The 19635-nt window shown below is 40.7% G+C and overlaps 1 protein-coding gene across 3 annotated transcripts in view; it reads left to right on the top strand.

The window, feature by feature from the left end:
- The window catches only part of Gsk3b (glycogen synthase kinase 3 beta), a 155296-nt gene that overhangs the window by 84206 nt on the left and 51455 nt on the right, over positions 1–19635 (top strand). For all 3 annotated transcript variants that reach the window (XM_059277674.1, XM_059277675.1, XM_059277676.1), the window contains exon 4: positions 14259–14369. In XM_059277674.1, coding sequence (XP_059133657.1) covers positions 14259–14369 — 111 coding nt within the window. The remainder of the gene's footprint in view (positions 1–14258; positions 14370–19635) is intronic.

Here is a 19635-nt window from a genome sequence, read left to right as displayed (position 1 = left end):
CTGTCCTAGGGAACTGCTAGCTATTGTTACTAGATGGAGCTACTTAGTCAGGATAGAGACGAGAACTATGAACTAGTCATTCTTAGTCTTGGTGGGGTTATTCTGCTGTAGTAACTGAAGCATGTTGTAATCAACATTGTAGGTCACCCTGTAAATTTTAGGAGCTCTAATTTAGACTGAATAGTGCCTCTACCTTGATTAGATAACAGTGGGAATTTTGAGTGTTTTGAATAGTGATTTTTTTTCAACACTTTAGTATTTAGTATTTCAACACTGTAGAAACCATCCTCATGAAATTTTATGAAGAATTCTGATAGAACAAATGAACAACAAAGTAGCTCTTATGTGGAAACAGCTGTATGTCTGTCCTTAGCTACAGCTTACTCTAAAGCACTTTGTGAGTCGGAATATAATGTAAAGCCATATTCTGTGTCTATAGGAGTCCTGGGTTCTACACAACTTGTTTTCTCTGGTTACCTTGCATGTAAAATTACTTGATGTCACAGGTTGTTTGAGTGAAGAGAAGAGTGTTCCCTCCTTTGGTAGAAGAGACTTGTTAAGTAGAGGGTACCAGATTGGTTTCCTTCCTCACCTTTAGGAACTTTATGTGGTACTGAGGTTGGGCAGAGTTAGGCTAAGCTTAAATGTTCCTGTCTTCCACTGGCTGTAGGTATTTGACAAGAATCTACTCTGAAAATGAATTATATAATTCATTTGGAAATGAGATAGATGATGATCTGCTTTGTAGCTGGAAGTGTTTGAGTTAGCCTTGCAGTTCTGCCATGCAGTAGCACCATGACTGGGCAGCTTACTCACCTTTGAAAATCTACCTGCGGCTACCTCTTAACAGTTGGGGTTTTGTAAGGAGCATTAATGTTTATCCATTGCTGATAATATTAGACTGTGATAAACCCTACATGTTAACTCATTAACAATTACTATATTAGTAATTATGTAGATACATAGAGTACTTGCTGCCATTAGATAGTATCATGAACCTCTCACTGTACTTCATAACTCAAACTGCATGGTACCCTCTGTGAAGAATGCTGTTTTTATCTTAATGTTACAGATGCAAACTATACTGAGATAGTAGTCTATAAGTAAGTTACCTCAGATTTATGCAGCTACTAAATGGATTTTTGGGAATATTACCTAGGGAGTCTGAATCCAGAATGTGAAAGATGCCATATTTATTATTCAGCATAGGATGTGGATTTCTTCAGAAACTGTGCAATAGAAATGTAACATTTAAAATAGCTTAGTAGTGATGGTTGAACAAAGGCAGATTGTAGTGGCAATAATAGTTGTAATAGTAGAAATGATAATGGTAGCTAAAATGTACTAGATACTTACTGGATACCACTACTGTTAGTTTATCAGAGACTTTACATGTAGCATCTGGAAACTTGTTGGTTTTTTTTTATTATGTACTTCTTTTCTGTCCCGAACCTAAGCAATCTTTTAAAACATATATAGCTCATAGTTATCTCATGTTTACTGTTATCAGTTGAAAAGGGTTGTATGGGTCATTGTGTTGAACATTCAGTATCTGCTCTTAGCAAAAGTATTATGATTAATGACCATTGGAGATGGAAGTTTCAACTGTTCCTAATGTAAAATAGCAGCAGGTAGCTTTCTGATTGCATCACTTTTCTTGCTTAAAAGGGAAACTCCAGATTTCTTAGCATGACATACAAGTCGGTCTCCTTATTTTTTAAATTTATTTACTTTTTATGTGTAGGAGTTGTGTCTGCATGTATGTATGAGAACCATGTGCAGACCAGGTGACTCCACAGGTCAGAAGTGGATGTTGGATTGCCCTGGAACTGGAGTTAGGGATGATTATAAGCTGCCATGTGGCTGCTGGGAATCAAACCTGTGCTGGAGCGCATGTGCTCTTAACCGTTGCGCCAGCTCTCCAGCCCAAGATCTTTGGGTATCTGTGCTGTAACTGTACTTGTCTCTCCTCCTTTGTGGAGGCTACCTGTATTCCAGTCTTCCCAAGCGCAGTTCTCTCTCTGGGTCATCTTTTCCGTTACTATGGGGCTTTTCAGAATGTCTTACCTACCTGCACTGCATTTCTACCGTTCTTCTTAGAAGGATCCCTACTCATCATCTCCCTCAGTTCATCAGATACCTCACTACATCCTTTCTTTTCTATCTCTGTAAAGTCAACATTTATCAAATGTGGTATTTTCTTACATTTTTATCATAATTTTTAGAAAGCTAGATCTTGGGCTGGAGAGATGGCTCAGAGGTTAAGAGCACTGCTTGCTCTTCCAAAGGTCCTGAGTTCAATTCCCAGCAACCACATGGTGGCTCACAACCATCCGTAATGAGATCTGGTGCCCTCTTCTGGCCTGCAGCCATATATGCAGGCAGATACATACTAAATAAATAAATCTTTAAAAAAAAAAAAAGATTTAAAAAAAAAAAAAGAAAGCTAGATCTTTTTTACTGCATTGTCATTCTCAGAAGCGTTCCTAGGTCATACTTAGTTCTATTTCTTCAACACTTGCTCAAATCCCCGAGTCAGCATTTCGTTAGTTTTTGTAGGTGATTTATTGAAAGCCTTCTACATAGTCCTAGAAAACTGAGTGCTATGCTGGGGACATGATTCAGTGGGGAAGAGTACGTGCTGTGTTGAAAGCTTGAGAACCTGAGTTCATCACCACAGCAGCCTCATAAGAACCAGGCATGGCTAAACATGCCTCTAATCCCAGCACTGTGGGGTAGAGACAGATGAAACTTCGGAGCTTACAAGCCAGCCAGCCTAGCTGGAAAGGCTTAGTGAGAGACCCTGTCTCAAGGGAGTTAAGGCAGAGGGTGGTAGATCAGGACAATTAGCAACCCTCTCTGGCCTATGCACAACACACAATAAAAAATCCAAGTTTTAAAATAGCTTAGCATAAATAATAGTATTTATTATTTGAAGTTAGGATTTACTTTATATTATTTTTAAAGATTAATTCTATGCATATGAGTGCTTCTACCTATTTGTATGTATATGCAGTACATGGATGCCTGGTAGAGGGCAGGGTGTCATATCATCTGGACTGAGTTCTCATGGATGCTTGTGAACCACCTTGTGGGTCCTCAGCAAGAGTCACAAATGCTCTTTACCACTGAGGGCCTCTCTCTATCCCCATTTTATATTGTCTTTAAGGTCATTGTTTTCTTCATTTTATTTTTGAGATAGTCATTATACTCTTACTGAACTTCATTTCTGGTAGCTTTTACATTGATTTTTTTGCAATTTTAAAATTTATGACACCTTATTATCTACAAATAGAAATAATTGTATTTCTCCCTATTCAATATGATGCCTTAAAAATACATGTAACAAAATTTGCTGCCATTTTTAAAATGTGTTTTTATTACATTTATTTATTGTGTGTGCTGAGTGCAAGGGGTGCCATGGTGCATGTGTGGAGGTGAATTTGTAGCAACTGATGGTCTTCTCTCGTGTGTGATTCTCCGGAATTGAACTCAGGCCGTCAAACTTGCCTGCATGCAGTTACGTGCTGAGCCGTGGCACTGGTCCTCTAGCCATTTTTAAGTGTATAATTCAAGAACATGAGTTACAGTTACAGTGTCCTATGACTGTCATAACTCTTTTGTGAACTTTTTTTTTGGTTTTTCAAGACAGGATTTCTCTGTAGCTTTAGAGTCTGTCCTGGAACTCACTCTGTAGACCAGGAGGCCTCTTTGCCTGCCAAGTGCTGGGATTAAAGGCGTACACCATCACTGCCCGGCTTTGTGAACTTTTTAATGTTTTCTTGAAACAGAGATTAGTTTTATTAAATAACTTTTAAGATAGTTGAGATGATCATATTTATCAATGATGCTATATTACATTGATTTTCTTATGTTGAACCACTCTTGAATTCCCAAGATAATCCCAGTTGGTTGTGGTATATAATCCTTTAAATTTGGATATTATTTTTCTCATGTTTTGTTGAAGATTTTTGCATTTATATAGAGAATACTGGTTTATAATTTTCTTTTTTTTTGTTTTGTTTTGTTTTGTTTTGTCTTTTTTTTTTTTTTTTTTAATCCTGGCTTTGGTTTTAGAATATCATTGACCTCATTGATCTAGGAAGTGTTCTGTCCTCTCCTATATTTAAAATTTTTCCCCTTTCCTTTTGAGCTACAGTTTTCCTGGTTGGTCTCAGAACTCATGGGCCAAGTGATCCTCCTGCCTCCGTCTACTGAGTAGCATTCCACAGACTCAAGATACTACACTCAGTTTCCTCTTTTGCATTTAGGGAGTTTTGTACTCTTGTTAATTTCTTCTGCATCTGGTTTTCAGAAGTTACTGTTGACCTCATCTGACCTGAAATTTATCCTGTTAGGAAGTTTTTAATTATTTATTCAATCCTGTGTTAGAAGTTCATTAATTTATCTTGAGTTAATTTAGTAATTTTTATACTTCAAGAGAAATGCTCCATTTCATGCAGGCTATCTTATTTGATAGCATTGTTTGTAGTATGTGGTTACAGTCCTTTTTATCAGTAGTTTTTTCTAACTTTCTTTTGGGTGGGGGTGGGGGTAGTTTCCAGTCTGGAACTCGCTTTGTAGTCCAGGTTGGCCTCGAACTCACAGAGATCCGCCTGCCTCTGCCTCCCGAGTGCTGGGATTAAAGGCAAGTGCTACCACTGCCCAGCTATTATTTACTTGTTTGTTTTTAATTTTTCAATTCTTTTCTTTTTTCTTTGTTACTTTAGCTTAAAAGTGTTTTAATTTTTCTAATGGGGTGGGAGAGCGAATACCCAAAGCTTAGACTGGGGAGTGCTTGTAAGGACCTGAGTTAGTCCTTCAAATCCACATTTATGCAGTTGGGCACAGATAGGTTCTTGAGGTCCCTGGCCAACTAGGCTGGACTGCTAGAGATGCAGGCTGTCCTCTGGCCTCCCTACACTGCACATGTATGCCACACACCCTCTCCCCCAACTCAGGTTCTGTTTTTATTGAGTCTGTACTTGTCTATTCTCTATTCTTTTTATCTCTACTTAAATATTTAAAATTGCTTTACATTTAGTTTGCTTTTTTTCCCTTAAGTCTCAAGCGGGGATGAGGTGGTGTTGAGGGGGGTGGGAGTGGGAGGCGAGTGCATGCATGTGTGTGTGCGCGCGTGCATCACAGCCTGAGTGTAGAGGTCAGAGAACAACTTGTGGGAGTTAGTTCTCTCCTTCCACCATGTGTTCCAGGACTGAACTCAGGTCATCATACTTGGTGCCAAGCATCTTTCTTAACATTGAGCCATCGTGCCAACCCTCCTCCTCCTGTCTTTGATGGCTAGTATCCATTGTGGCTGGAGAAGGGATTTCATATGATTTTACTCCTTTTAAACTCACTGAATTTTGTTTTGTGGCTTACCATGGTCTGTCATGTGTAATGCCCCACACATGCTTGGGAAGAATGTGTATTGCCGTGTAGGATGAGGTGTTAGTGCATTTGGTCTGCAGCGCTCAAGTTCTCTTCATTATGGAGGGTGGTATATTACAATTTCCAGCAGTTCCTGAGCAACTCATTCTCCTTTTTTTACATCAGTGTTTGCTTAGTATGTTTGTGGCTCTTTCCTTTGCTTGTACATAGGTGTGGAACTGTTCCATCTTGATGGATTGACCCTCTTATCAACATGTGACGCTCTACAGACCTGTTCTTGCTGCTCTGGATTTACAATGCTCTGTCTAGTCAGGGCATCATTGCTCTGACATCACAATGAATCCTAGTTGACTGATCAAGGTTTATCCGAATTTCTTAACTGTTTTTTTCATTTGCTATATGTCCATAGAACAGTTTCCATATACTAAATTGTTTTACCAGTTAGGTGTTCATATTTGAGGAACAAAATCTCCTGAGATTCTCAATCTGCTGTCCCAGAAGTCCTTTGTCCTTCCTTGTCTCTCAGACCTTCTCAGTCACTACATTCTACACTTTGCTCTTGTACTGCTCTGAGAAATTGTTTTGCTAGTTATAAAAGATGAGTAAGTAGAGGCTTCCAACTGTAGTGGCTCCAGGCTGTACTAAGTAGTATAATGGGTACATCATTTTAAAACAGCAAACACAATAAATTAGTAGCACTATACTAACACATTATAAAACAATATTTTAAATTATCAAAGAAAATAATATAAACTTTCTTCTTCTAAAGTATTATGATTTTTAAAGTATTTCTGAGAATTTTCTTCTTTATAAAAAGTTTAATTGTAACTGTGCCACTAGGAATGTGACAGTGTTATAAGCTTTGTTACAGAGAAAAAAATCAGTCTAATGTGGTTAGAATTTACTCAGGTTTTTTTTATAGTTAATAACCGTATGTGTTGGTTAATTTTTGTCAGCTTGACCCAAGCTGGAATCATTTGGGAAGAGAGACTTTCCATTGAAAAACGCCTCCATAAGATTGGCCTATAGGCAAGTCTGAGAAGCATTTCTTAGTTAATGAGTGATGTGGGAGGGCCCAGCCCACTGTGGGTAGTTCCAGCCCTGGGCAAGTAGTCCTTCACTGTACAAGAAAGCAGGCAAAACAAACCATACTTGGCAGGAAGCAGCGTTTCTCCATGGTCTCGGCGTCGGGTTCTGGCCTTGAATCCTGCCCTGACTTCCTCAGTGATGGAGTGTGACCTGACAGTTGGAAGCTGAAATAAACTCATTCCTCCCCGAAATTGCCTTTGATGGTAGACTCTATCCCATAGGCAAAATCTAAGACAAGGCATGTAGATTATTCCTAATTCCTTACTCTTCATAAATATATCATCTTGTCCATACCTAAGAGTACCACACACATATGCACACAGTAGTTTGACTGTACAGTTCCAAGAAATGACGTTGCTGAGTCACAGTTGGTTCTCTGGGCTTCACCTTTGCTTGAGTGTACTAACTCACTGACTTCTCAGAAGGTTCCAGGAGCTTGCACTTACAGGGCATGTGGTGGTGCATATGAGACAGTGACTTTGTCTAATACCTCATTTTCTGAAATTGAATTTTCCTTTCTCATTTGAGAAGAGAAGAATTGTAGCTTGTTGTATTTTTATTTTTTTACTGTAATTATGAGTGAAGTTGAGCATTTTTCTTCCATTTCGATACTTGTTTTTTTTCTTATCATCTGTAAGTCAATACTTTAAATAAAAATTAATTATATGATCCTTTGTCATGTGTAGTAGGGATCCCTGTCCCCAAAATAATCATTTGGGGGGTGGGGGAGGCATGGTCTGTGTGTTTTGGTTTATGTTTAAGTAACATGATTTTTGTATTTGTATATAATCAAATTGATCTTTCCCCCCCTTAATATCCTTTTTGGTTGTTGTTGTTGTTTTTTGAGATGGGTTTCTCCAGCTCTGTAGACCAGGCCAGCCTCAAATTCTCAGAGATTCTCCTGCCTCTGGCTCCTGGGTTTGGGGATTAAAGGTGTGTCCTTTCTTAATGTCTTAGAGCTGCTCCATCCTTCAAGGTTTACTTACAAGTTCATTTTTCCCCACACACAATTTTTGGTAATTTTGATATTTATTTTTCAATGTTTGTCCTATTTCTTTGTTAGATGCTTCTGTGTTCGTTTCCTTTCTGTGCTGTTGTAGAATACCCTGGGAAAAGCAGCTAGAGGAGAAACTGTTTGTTTTGACTTACAGTTCTAGAGGGGGAGCCATCCCCAATGGCCAGGAAGGTGTTAGCGGTAGGAGGCGGGCTGGAATGTAGGAAGCAAAGGGATTACATTTCATCTGCACACAGGAAACAGAGAGAGAGGGAGAGAGAGAGAGAGAGAGAGAGAGAGAGAGAGAGAGAGAGAGAGAGAGAGAGAGAGAGAGAGAGAGAGAGGGAGGAGAGAAAGAGGAGAGAGACATAGAGAGAGGACTCAGTCTGCTAAACCTCCAAACTCAGCCGGCCTCAGGTGAAGTGCTTCCTCCACCAGGGCTCCACCTCCTAAAGATTCCATAACTTTCCTAAACTGTCCCACCAGCTGGGGACCAAGTGTTCAAACACACCAGCCTATGAGGGACATTGCTCATTCAGACCACGCTCATTCAGACCACAGTATCTTCCTTTTTGCATGTCCTTGAACAGCTTCCTTGAACAGCTTCCCAAGCAAAAAGATTGTCCATTAATCCTTACTGTTGCTCTAGTGCCTGTCTCGTGCGAGCCCTGTAACCATCAGAGGAGAGACAACTGCTTACGACTTTTTGCTATCACCAGTTCTGAGTGTGCAGGGCTGCCATGATTGCTGGGTTGGATGTCTTATCACTAAACTCCCATATGCTGCGCTGCTTCCCATGAACATTTACAATGATATTGTGTCTATTTAAAGCTTCGGCCTCAAGCCATTTTCCTTGACCTTACCAGTCAACTGGGGACAGGAGCATCTTAATACTATCTGTTTTACATTGTCCCTGCTGCGGCTGCGGCTGCTGCTAGGTGGTATTAAACCATGCCATTTAAATGTCCGAGTTGTGTGGCTTAAATACAGCATCCAGAGAGGACCGAATGTCAGTGATCAGGGAACAGTGATAAACTGGGAAACTGAGCCGCTGTGGAGAAATGCTCCATAAAGTACCCATTATGTAAGCGTGGGCAGTTTCTCAGTAAGATCCACTTTGTATAGGAGATGTATTTCACAGACTCTGTAGCATTGGTCCTAAGGTTGTTGGAGGCTTGGAAGCAGCTCTGAGGTTGGTGATTTGTTGTGCTAGTGAGCTTCTGCAGTTGAAGCCATATTCTTTCTGTGTTGTATTTTTGTCATTAGCCTGAAATTTACATAATTTTCTGGCAATTCAAAGGAGATTGTTTTGAGATTCTAGTAAACCTGAGTTTGAGAAAATTACAAGTGCCAGAAGTATAGAATCCTGGGCTCTCTTTGAAATATCATCATAAATATGAGTCACCTGAATAGTCTTTACAGAAAATGACTTTGAGAATGTGGAATATCACTTTTCTCTACATGTTTTCTGGGGTTGAATACTCTCATGGGTTAATACCATGGTTATCTAATTTACATGGAAACATTTATGAATTTAACAAAAACTCTTATTTCAGCTCCATGTTTCTCATAGTATAATAAATTGGAGTGTTGACCCTCCAATTTTATTTTATTTTATTTACCTCTCTTTGGTGTATTCTGCTTTGTTGAACCATGCTGCCTAAAAAAGGATTTTGTCAGTCCTTGTAACGAGGCCTGAACTGTCAGAGCAGAGTGGAATTATCCTCATTGATCCGAGCATAGCACTTAAGCTAAGTCTCGAGTGTTCAGTTACACCTGTCATTTACTTTCCAGGGGACTGTCCGGTTTGAGCTGGATTTGGTCTGGTCTGTCTTTGTATATTGATGCTCTGAACTTTGATTATAAGGCTTTCCACTTTGTTGTTTGAATCTTAGATGGTCTTTTAATAAAAAACAAAACAAAACAAAAAAAACCCAGAGCCAGATATCAGGGTGAAAGCTGAAAGATCAGAGAAGCAGAACAGTCGTCTACTAGTTTTTACTTCTTTGAAATTCTCAGCCTAAAGAGAGTAAGTTCCTGTTTCCTCATGCCTTATATATCTTTCTCTGCCCAGACATCACTTCCTGGGATTAAAGGTGTGTGCGCTTCCCAGTACTGGGATTAAAGGTGTGTGCCACCACTGCCTATCTCTGTTTCCAGTGTGGCCTTGAACTCACAGAGATCCAGATGGATTTCTGCCTCCTGAGTGATAGGATTAAAGGTGTGTGTCACCACTGCCTGACCTCTATGTCTAATCTAGTGGCTGGCTCTACCCTCTGGTCCTCAGGCATGTTTACTAGGGTACACAGTATGTTACCACAACATTTGGTTCAATTTCACGTTCAGAGTTCAGTGGATCAGTCTGGCCTATTATAGGTCTTACAGTCTGAACTTGCCGTCCATTTTCAGCCATTCTTCCTGGTGGTGTCAGTCTTAAATGGCTGGGTAAAACGAGACACTGCGGGCTGACCTTCAGGTCTGTCTCCTGGTGCTTGTATTTGGTTTGTGCATTTTGGGAATTGTTTATGAATGTGTTTAGTCAAGTCTTAAATGGATTTACCACCCACATTTGTTACTTAACCATTGTAGGCATTTGTTTCTTCAAATTCCAATGAATGAAATCATACATGGTGTTAGTCAACTTTCAAAACACTGGTGTGACAAAAATACCCAAGGAAAACAATTTAAAGTAAATTATTTCTACTCACAATTTAAGAGGTTTGGGCCAGTGTCAGCTGGTATTTTCAGGTTGTCAGTTTTGGTGAGACCCTTAACAACCTGAAAATATCTTTGTGGCAAGGTGTGGTGGGAGAAGGGGGTGGGGGGTGAGTATCCTAGGACTAAGATTTAATCCTGACTTTGTTTGGATTTGGTTTTGTACTATTCTTCCTCTTGCAACAGGGATATTAACCCTTGCTTGTCCCACTATTGTGTATTGAAAATATGTAACTTATTTTTGTTTTACAGAGCTCATAGCTAATAGTTTGAGTGTCAGGAGACTAGATTTGGACTTTTCAGCAATGCTAGAGATGTTATGCAGTGGAGACTTTCGGAGATGAACTGAGTGCATTTTGTAATGTGCAGTGGCGTGCAAAGAAGCAGGGATAAGGTATACCCTTTAAAGGTGCTCCCCAGTGACCTGCCTCCTCCATCTTAGTCCACTTCCTAAAGTTCCCCATCTCCCAATACAGTCCGTGAGTCAGTGGGGGACATTGGAGATCCCAGTGATATAATAAAAAGTAAACATTGAAAAGCCCTGATCTTGCTGCGTGGCGGTGGCGGCGGCGGCAGCACACACTTTTAATTCCAGCACTTGAGAGGCAGAGGCAGGCAGATCTCTGAGTTCGAGGCCAGCCTGGTTTACAAAATGAATTCCAGGACAGCCAGAGCTGTTCCACAGAGAAACCCTGTCTTGAAACACCCCCCCCCCAAAAAAAAGTCCTGATCTAAACCATTACATCTATGAAGGACAAACTTGGACCCTTACAGCTAGAAGCCTCCATTGAGCATTCAGCATTCATCCTTAATTTTTGTTCTTCCTTCTTAGTGCATCATTAGCAAATGCTATACCTGTAACCTGGTGTTATCCCCAGTTCTGGGTTGCTGATAAGTGTATCGTGATAAACTTTGTCAAAGACTTTTAGAATCAGGAACTTTTGAGTTTAGTAATATTTTATTTTGCAGTTTCTTTTAAGATTTTTATTTTATGAGCCAGGTGGTCGTGACACACGCCTTTAATCCCAGCACTCGGGAGGCAGAGACAGGCGGATCTCTGTGAGTTTCAAGTTAGCCTGGGCTACCAAGTGAGTTCCAGGAAAGGCGCAAAGCTACACAAAGAAACCATGTCTGAAAAAAAAAACAAAAACAAAAATTTTATTTTATAATATAAGTATGAATATTTTGCCTGAGTGCATATATTTGTACCATATGCCTATCTGTTGGACCCCCCCAGAAGTGGGGTTATGGATGTTTGTGAGCCACCATGTGGGTGCTAGGAATTGAACTTGGGTCCTTTGCAAGAACAAGTGCTCTTAACTGCTTAACAATCTGTGTAGCCCATAATCTTTTAGATAAAGGTTTACATATGTTACCAATCCTTCTAAGTCCTGAGGTCCACCATGCCTGGGTCCTCCTTATACAGCTTGAATTTCTCTTATTTGAGCTTTGGGACCCAGGAGTGTTAGATGTTGGAATTTTTAAGACTTTCGAATATTACATAGTGTGATGTCTTGAGAATGGCCTCTGAGTCTAAACACAAAATGCATTTATGTTTCACATGTACCTCAAACATGCAATCTGACATTAATTTTATACAAAATTTCAGTACATCAGTGTTTTCTGTGCTTTTTGGGTTGTTGTTTGCTGGTGGTGTTTATTTTTTAGTTCTGTTTTCTGGTTTTTAGTTTAAATTTTATTTGATGTATATGGGTGTTTTGCGTGTATGTCTCCTGTGCACCACTTGTGTGCCTGGAGCTTGGAAGGCCAGAAAAGAGTGTTGGACCTCCTTGAACTGGAGTGACATGTCGGCAGTTGTGAGCTGCTGTGTGGATGCTGGGAATCAAACCCAGAACAAGTGTGTTCCGGACCACCGAGCTGTCTCTCCCTCTCCTTTCGGAGTTTGAGGAAGGGTCTTGCTGCGTGTTTCCCTGGCTAGCCTCAAGTCCTGAACTACTTGTCTTTCAGCTTCGCCCTCCTACGTGGCTGGAGAGCACACACCATCCTGCTTACCCGCCTCCCTGTGAGCAGCCTGTCGTGTGAGATGGTGTTTGTAATGTCACGTTGCTACTCCGAATGTTTCAGACTTCAGAGCGTTTTGAAATTTTACTATACTGTTCACTTCCATGTTCTTGTTTCCGTCTCGCGATGTTCTAGAGCAGTGGTTCTCAACCTTCCTACTGCTTTAGCCATTTAATGCAGTTCCTTGTGCTGCAGTGACCCCCAACCATAAAATTATTTTCACTGCTACTGCCTAACTGTAATCTTGCTACCGTTAGGAATTGTAGCGTGAATATCTGATACACGGGATGTGTTTTCATCATTACAAACTGACCCGAAAGGGTCTCGATCCACAGGTTGAGGACCTCTGCTCTAGAACCTTGTTTTACCAGTTTACCTTTATAATTTCACCTTTATCTCAATATACAAATGCATTTGGATCTCCTTTAACCAATAAAAACACAGGACAAAGAGCCTGACAGCAGTGACCTTGCATCGCCTGACTTTGCGTCACTCGCCAGCTTTTCCCTTCCTGTCTCTACCACAAGTTCTGTGAGAACAATCTTGAGGACTGTCTGGTCAGAATCAATAAATGAACTGTTTGGTTTCTTCCTGTTTCTACTGTCTACGCACCTTGGAACTGAGAGCCCCATCGCTCCCTTCTTTCAATGCAGGGCTCCCTGTTTATCCCTGATTGGCTTGGCCTCAGTGATCCGCTTGCTGGGTTTAAAGGCGTGCGCCACCACACCTAGCCTGAACCCCACATTCTTAACAGTGACTTTTAAGTATTAAAAGCAGGATAGAATCTATCTCTCCCCTCAACTCCACTTAATTTATTGATGGTGATTTTAATGAGACCAGTCAGCACAATTAAGGTTTCTTTGTAACCGTGTTGCTTTTGAGTTCAGGCTACACCACATAAAGGTAAATATCACCAGGGTTATGAAAAACACACACTTTTTCTTTAATGCTTTTAGTTTTGCAAATCCCCCGTCACTGTCACAACTACTTAACTCTGTCATCTTATCCCCAAACAGCAGAGGGCAGTGTTGACTTGGTGGGTGTAGCTGTGTTGTAGTTAACCATTGTTTGTGAAGACAGTCAGCAGGCTGGTCCCATTGTGTGCTTAGCCTTGTGCCGGGGAGAGTGACAAGCCTTGGGATTCCAGTTGGCTGAGGAAGAGGAAGACCACCAAAGGGGAGAGAAAACAGAAGGGGCTTGGTTTCTTGAGCTCTGTGGGATTCATGAACTCCTATCTTGAATATAGTGTTTTCTCTGCTGTTTTCATACTTCATTTAAAAAGATAACAAGTTACACTTCATGTTAGTCAAAAAGAGGGGGAGTGGAGGACTGAGTTACACTGGGTAATTTACACCTGACCTACCTTCCTCCAGAAGCCCTGACGCTGAAGTCCACATTGGTTGGCACTTTCGCCATTCAGTAGCCAGTAGTAATCCTCAGCTCTGTTTTCTGCCTCCGTTTACCTAACTGGTGCTGTTCAGAGAACCCCTGTGGCTAGTGCTTTGTTCTCTTTTTTGCTCTTGACTGACATAGAACACCTGTCCTGCTAAAAAAAGAAACTGACACACCAGACCATTGATAGGCTTGTGACTATGATCTCATTGCCATAAGTTTTGTTTCGTGTATTAGTGATTATTCTACAAAGTTTAGACTGTTGGGCAAACAGAGTACTTGTGTGGGGCAGACTGTGACTATACACAAAATCAGCAGCAGGGCTTCTTGACTTTCAACTTGACGCTGTCAGCAAGCTGTTTTTCCTGATAGGATGGAGACATTGTTTTTTTTCAGTCTAGAAAATAATAAAAGTTAAACTAGTATAATACATGCATAAGCACTGTGATGGGGCTCTTAACAGTACTGGGATTATAAAGTGTAGTAGATGCATCTGTACAAGTCTGGTTATTCAGAAGTTTTTGTGTAATGAAAATTAACCATATGAAACTTTTCTTTCAAATGCGTGAATGTATGGAGAATTTACTCTAATTTGAATACTTAAGATCAGTTTCTAATCTGTGTTTTCTGTTGTTGTTGCTTGGTTCTCTTTCAGAAAGATGAGGTCTACCTTAATCTGGTGCTGGACTATGTTCCCGAAACAGTGTACAGAGTTGCCAGACACTATAGTCGAGCCAAACAGACACTCCCTGTGATCTATGTCAAGGTACGTAGCCACGGAACAGCTTCCAGTTTACAAACATCTCATGGGAGCCATGCAGAGTATCAGGTTTGTTTCAGCTCAACCATACTGCGTTTACTCCTCGGAAAAGCAGCAAACTCTAGATTGCGTTAGGTTCTTACTTGGTTTTAAAGCTTTCGTTACCCTGCAGTAGATGAAAGGGCTTGCTGTGCAAGCCTGGTCGCTTGAGTTCTATTCCTGGGACCTACCTGAAGGTAGAAGAGAACCAACTCTGTGAAGCTGCCCTCTACCCCTCCACAGACATGCTAGGTCTTGTGTGCCCTATCTCAGGCATACCATGTTGCGTGCACATGCACATGAGATCAATTAATTGAAATAGCTATTCTGAGAAGATACAGTAAAACTTTCATAGTTAGGGATTTTAATTGTGATAGCCGTAGCACTTTGTGTGTGTGGTGCGGGGTGAGGCACAAGTGACGGCCAGAGGAGGAGGAGGAGGAGGAGGAGGAGGAGGAGGAGGAGGAGGAGGAGGAGGAGGATGTGCTTCCTCGTCTGTAGCCCTCCCCCCCTCCCCTTGCCTTGAGAAGGTCTCTTACTGAACCTCACATAAATAAGCTCATGCTTTGGGCTTGTCTGGGTCTCCCTTCCCACCCAGTGCTGGAGTGACAGCCAAGTGCAGCTAGTTCCCAACTTTTTACATGGGTGCTGGAGAGCCAAACTGAGGTTGTCCTGTTTGCACAGCAAGTGCTCTGATCCGGTGAGATGTCTCCCAGCCCCTAACATCAGTTTAGTTTAGATGGATGTCTTCTTCATTGTGCCACACACCAAAGCAGGAACCTACTAAGTAAATGTGCAGTTACTGATACATTCATTTTAATGCTCTATTACCATTTGTAGATGTATTGATTACATTCATTGTAGAAATTTAAACTTGTCAGTTTTAAACATAAGCAGACATTTAGTTTTTGGCATCTAATAGTACTACTAATAAAAATATGGAACTAATGTCAAAGTAGCTAGGAATTTATGTAGTAGAATCCTAATTACTGTTGTGGTAGATGATTAGAAACATATTTTTCTTCTTTTTACGGTTGAGATGGGGAGGGGTAGACAGGGTCTTACCTGAGCTCAGACGGGCCTAGAACTTTCGGTACTTGTAGCAATCCTCCTGCTTCATCCAGCCTCCTGAGTGCTGGGATCCTAAGTATGAATTACTGAATCCAGTTAGAAACGATTTTTATTATCTGTGCCGTCACCAGGGAGTTGTTGGAATATTTTTTTTCTATTTCTCAATGGCAGCAATATAACTACTAACTTACTTTATGGCACCTTGTCAGAGAGCTGTCTTGAAGTGACAGTCCTAGCACCACCATCTTCAACTGAAAATGATTTAGAGCAGGGGTGGGGGCGGGGTGTACCTGACTTAAAGGAGAGAGGATGGATCCACTCGAGAGGAAATCCGGCTTCTGCAGGGGCTGCCCTCCTCACAGCGATCCTGAGTGAATCAGTTTATGGCCAAACTTTAATGAAGGGGAAGATTGTTCATGAGTTAAGAGCATGCAGGCTGTAATTCCAGAATGGGTCCAGATTTTTCCCAGAACAGGATTGACTTCCTCTTTCTGTCCTTTACAGGTTTGCTAGCAGTTTACAGGTTTGCTAGCAGGTTCTCGGAAGTTAGCAATATGGAGATGCCATTTTTAAAAGTTTTTTTTTTTTAACTAAAAAAAAAAAAAAAAAAAAACCTGTTAAAGGACATTGTGTAAATTCATAGAGAGCTGGATGTATTTTCATTGTTATTTGGCACTTTTATTAGCTTTTTAAGTTAGCATTCAGAGTAGTAGGCCATTTTCATATGTATGGCGTTATACTTTGTTCTTCTCGTCCGCTCTCCCACTGTGATGTTTTTCTTAAATAGATATTGTTGCACACAAAAGAAGATGTTGGATTTGAGTTAGATGGGAGAACTTATAACTGTTCAAACTGGGTACATACATCCACAACTTCCTCTCATGTAAAAATGTTTCTTATAGAGCAACTGTAACAGTTAAGAAAACAGTTGGAGAATGTGTTACTTGATGTTGAATAAATATATTACATATCAGACAGTCTTTGTTATTTGGGGTTTTGTTTCTGGCAGTAGAATGCGGAATTGAACCTAGGTCCTTTCACATGCTAGACGAGCACCCCATTACTGACCTACATACATCCCCAGCCCATATGAGAGTTTCTAGGAATCAATCTCTTCCCTCCCTTCCTGCCTCCCTCCCTCCCTCCCTCCTTTCCTTCCTTCCTTCCTTCCTTCCTTCCTCTTAACCCATCCCCCCCCCCCCTTTAAAGACATTGTAGATCAGGCTGGCCTTGAACTCACAAAGATCTCTCAGTCTCTGCCAGCTGAGAGCTGGGACTAAAGATGTACACCACCACGCCCCAGCAAAGATATTTTATGTGTATGAGTGGTTTGTTTGCCTGTATGAATGTTCACCATTATGCAAGCAAACCTCTCATACACATAAATCTAAAAGAAACTTTTTAATGTGGCAAATAAAGATAAATAAAAGACTAATTACCCAAGCTACTATAGAAATTGCAAGGTGATATTAGCCAAGTTCATCTCTCCTGCCATACTTACTTTATATTTCAAAGGATAAGAAGATGTTGATTACATGAGGTTATTGTGAGGAGTAAGTGAAATTCTGCATGCAGCCTTAGGCTAGTGCCTGGCACAGTGTTGGTTGTTTTTGATGCTGTTCTTTTGCTCATTGTAGTGCAGGAAGCCTTGCAACTTTCTTCTTAAAAGCACATTTTTATAAAGTAGACCAAAGCAAAAACAAAACAAAACAAAACAAAAAAAGATGCAAGTCTCATTTCATTCTTAAACTTGACTTTTCAAAGCAAAATAAAAAGAACAGTGATGGAAGAGATATTTTTAAATTAGCCTTAAACTGCTGAGGACATCTTTTGGGAAAAAACTTCTTTCACTGATTTTTGTTAATCTAAATATTATTATCCTGAAACAGGTTTTGGTGTTTGTTTGTTTTTGTTTTTGTTTTTGTTTTGTTTTGTTTTGGTAAATTGATATCTGTGAACTCACTTGGTTATAGATCTTTTTGTTGGTGATAATGAATTTAGCTCCCAGTGTAAGCTTTGGAACTTACAAATTGATTCTGTAAATGAGCAATGATATAATAATAGAATGACAACATCTTAAAAAGTTTGATAACCTAAATGCTTTACTTCTAATTTAATTTTAAAATGCTGACATTGAAGATCTTACATATACATTTTTGTCATGCTTCATTTTGAAGAAGGTTTTAACTTGTGTAGCTAGATTTCAAATTAACATTAAACATGTACTGTTAACATGTCCAGTTTCATCACCCCTCTGAAGGCAAGTAGCTTTCCTGGGAACTTTAATAATGCCAGTCCCCAGCATTGTAGTTGAAAAAGACAGTATCTTCGTCAGTACTTCAGCTGACCTTTAATCTTTTTATTAGCTTCTTGTTGTTTTGTTTTTGTTTTTTGAGTAGCCCTGGCTGCCCTTGAACTAGCTCTGCAGACCAGGCTGGTCTCGAACTCACAGAGATCCGCTTGCCTCTGCCTCCTGAGTGTTGCGATTAAAGACGTGCCACCACCATCCGGCACATGATTTGAATCATTACGGCAATTATTTCCATGTTATTAGCTGGGGAGTAGAGCTCAGAAAGTGAGCACGAAGAAAAAATTTTCAGTGAATCTGGTTGGATACAGTGGCACATGTCTATAATGTCAGTAATTTGGAGTAAGACAGGAGGATGGCAGGATCAATGATTATGTCCTGGGAAAGATTAAAAATAAGTAAGTAAATAAGAAAGGAAGGAAGGAAGGAAAGAAAAAGAATGAATCACAACATTGGCCTTGGAACAAATGGAATATTGAAGGTGTTACATCAGTATTTTTTCAAAGCTTTAAAAAATTTCTCTGGTTCTTCTGATGGAATTCCAGACAAAGGCAACTCAAGGAAGGAAAGGTTTGTTTTGGCCCAGTAGTTGTGAAGGCTGTGGTGCATCCTGGTGGGGAGGGCATGGTGGGAGAGCATGGGGCAGCGGGTCACGTGCCGAGGATACATGGTGCTTGAGCTCCCTTTCTTCTTTTATTCAGTTCAGGAACTTAGCTCATGGAATAATGTAGGCCACAGTTAGGATGGGCTTTCCCTTCTCGGTCTAGAAAGGCCCTTACAGACATGTCCAGAGTTGTTTTCATGGTTATTCTAAGTACCGTCAAGCTAGCAATTAAGATTTACCATCCCAGTGATGTCAGTGGCATCTGTCTGTTTGGGTTTTTCAAGGCAGGGTTTCTCCGTGTAGCCCTGGCTGTCCTGAAACTCGCTCTGTAGACCAAGCCGGCCTTGAACTCAGAGATGCCCCTGGCATCTGTTATTAAATGCATTGGAAGTCTACATTATTCTGAAGAATGTTAATATACTTACTAGCAGAGTTACTGGTATCTCAATAGGCAATTGATTATATTCTTACTCTACCTGTGAGTTTTCCTAGGCCTCTTTTTTGGTTTTTTTTTTTTTTTGGTTTTTTTTTGGTTTTTTTTTTTTGGTGTTTTTTTGTTTTGTTTTGTTTTGTTTTTTGGTTTTTTCGAGACAGAGTTTTTCTGTAGTTTGGGTGCCTCTCCTGGAGCTCGCTCTGTAGACCAGGCTGGCCTTGAACTCACAGAGATCCACCTGGCTCTGGCTCCCAAGTGCTGGGTTTAAAGGTGTGTCTGCGCTGCTGCTGCTGCTGCTGCTGCTGCTGCTGCTGCTGCTGCTGCTGCTACCACCACCCGGCTAGGCCTCTGTTAATGATTTTGGAGGCTAACCTTTCAGAAAGACCAGTGATTCTAAAAATGACACTATACTGTTACAGCCTGAGATACTAGAAAAAACAATGAACCTGGCTTCTGATCCTAAAGGCTGCTATCTATCACCCATATGGCCTAAGGTCTCTCTCTCTATTTGAGCTCTTCATCTATGTTTTAAGTAAAAAATCCGCCGGGCGGTGGTGGCGCACGCCTTTAATCCCAGCACTCGGGAGGCAGAGGCAGGCGGATCTCTGTGAGTTCGAGGCCAGCCTGGGCTACCAAGTGAGTTCCAGGAAAAGGCGCAAAGCTACACAGAGAAACCCTGTCTCAAAAAACAAAACAAAACAAAACAAAACAAAAAAATCCATCCAGCTGGCTTGAGGTGAGATGTTAAGGTGGGTGAAGGGGATTGAACCCCGGACTTTGTGCATGCTACGCAAGCGCTCTACTGCTTAGCTACATC

This window comes from Peromyscus eremicus, chromosome 12, assembly GCF_949786415.1.
Source record: "Peromyscus eremicus chromosome 12, PerEre_H2_v1, whole genome shotgun sequence".
Classification (NCBI taxonomy): Eukaryota; Metazoa; Chordata; class Mammalia; order Rodentia; family Cricetidae; genus Peromyscus; species Peromyscus eremicus.
This window is presented reverse-complemented; position numbering and strand designations above follow the sequence as displayed.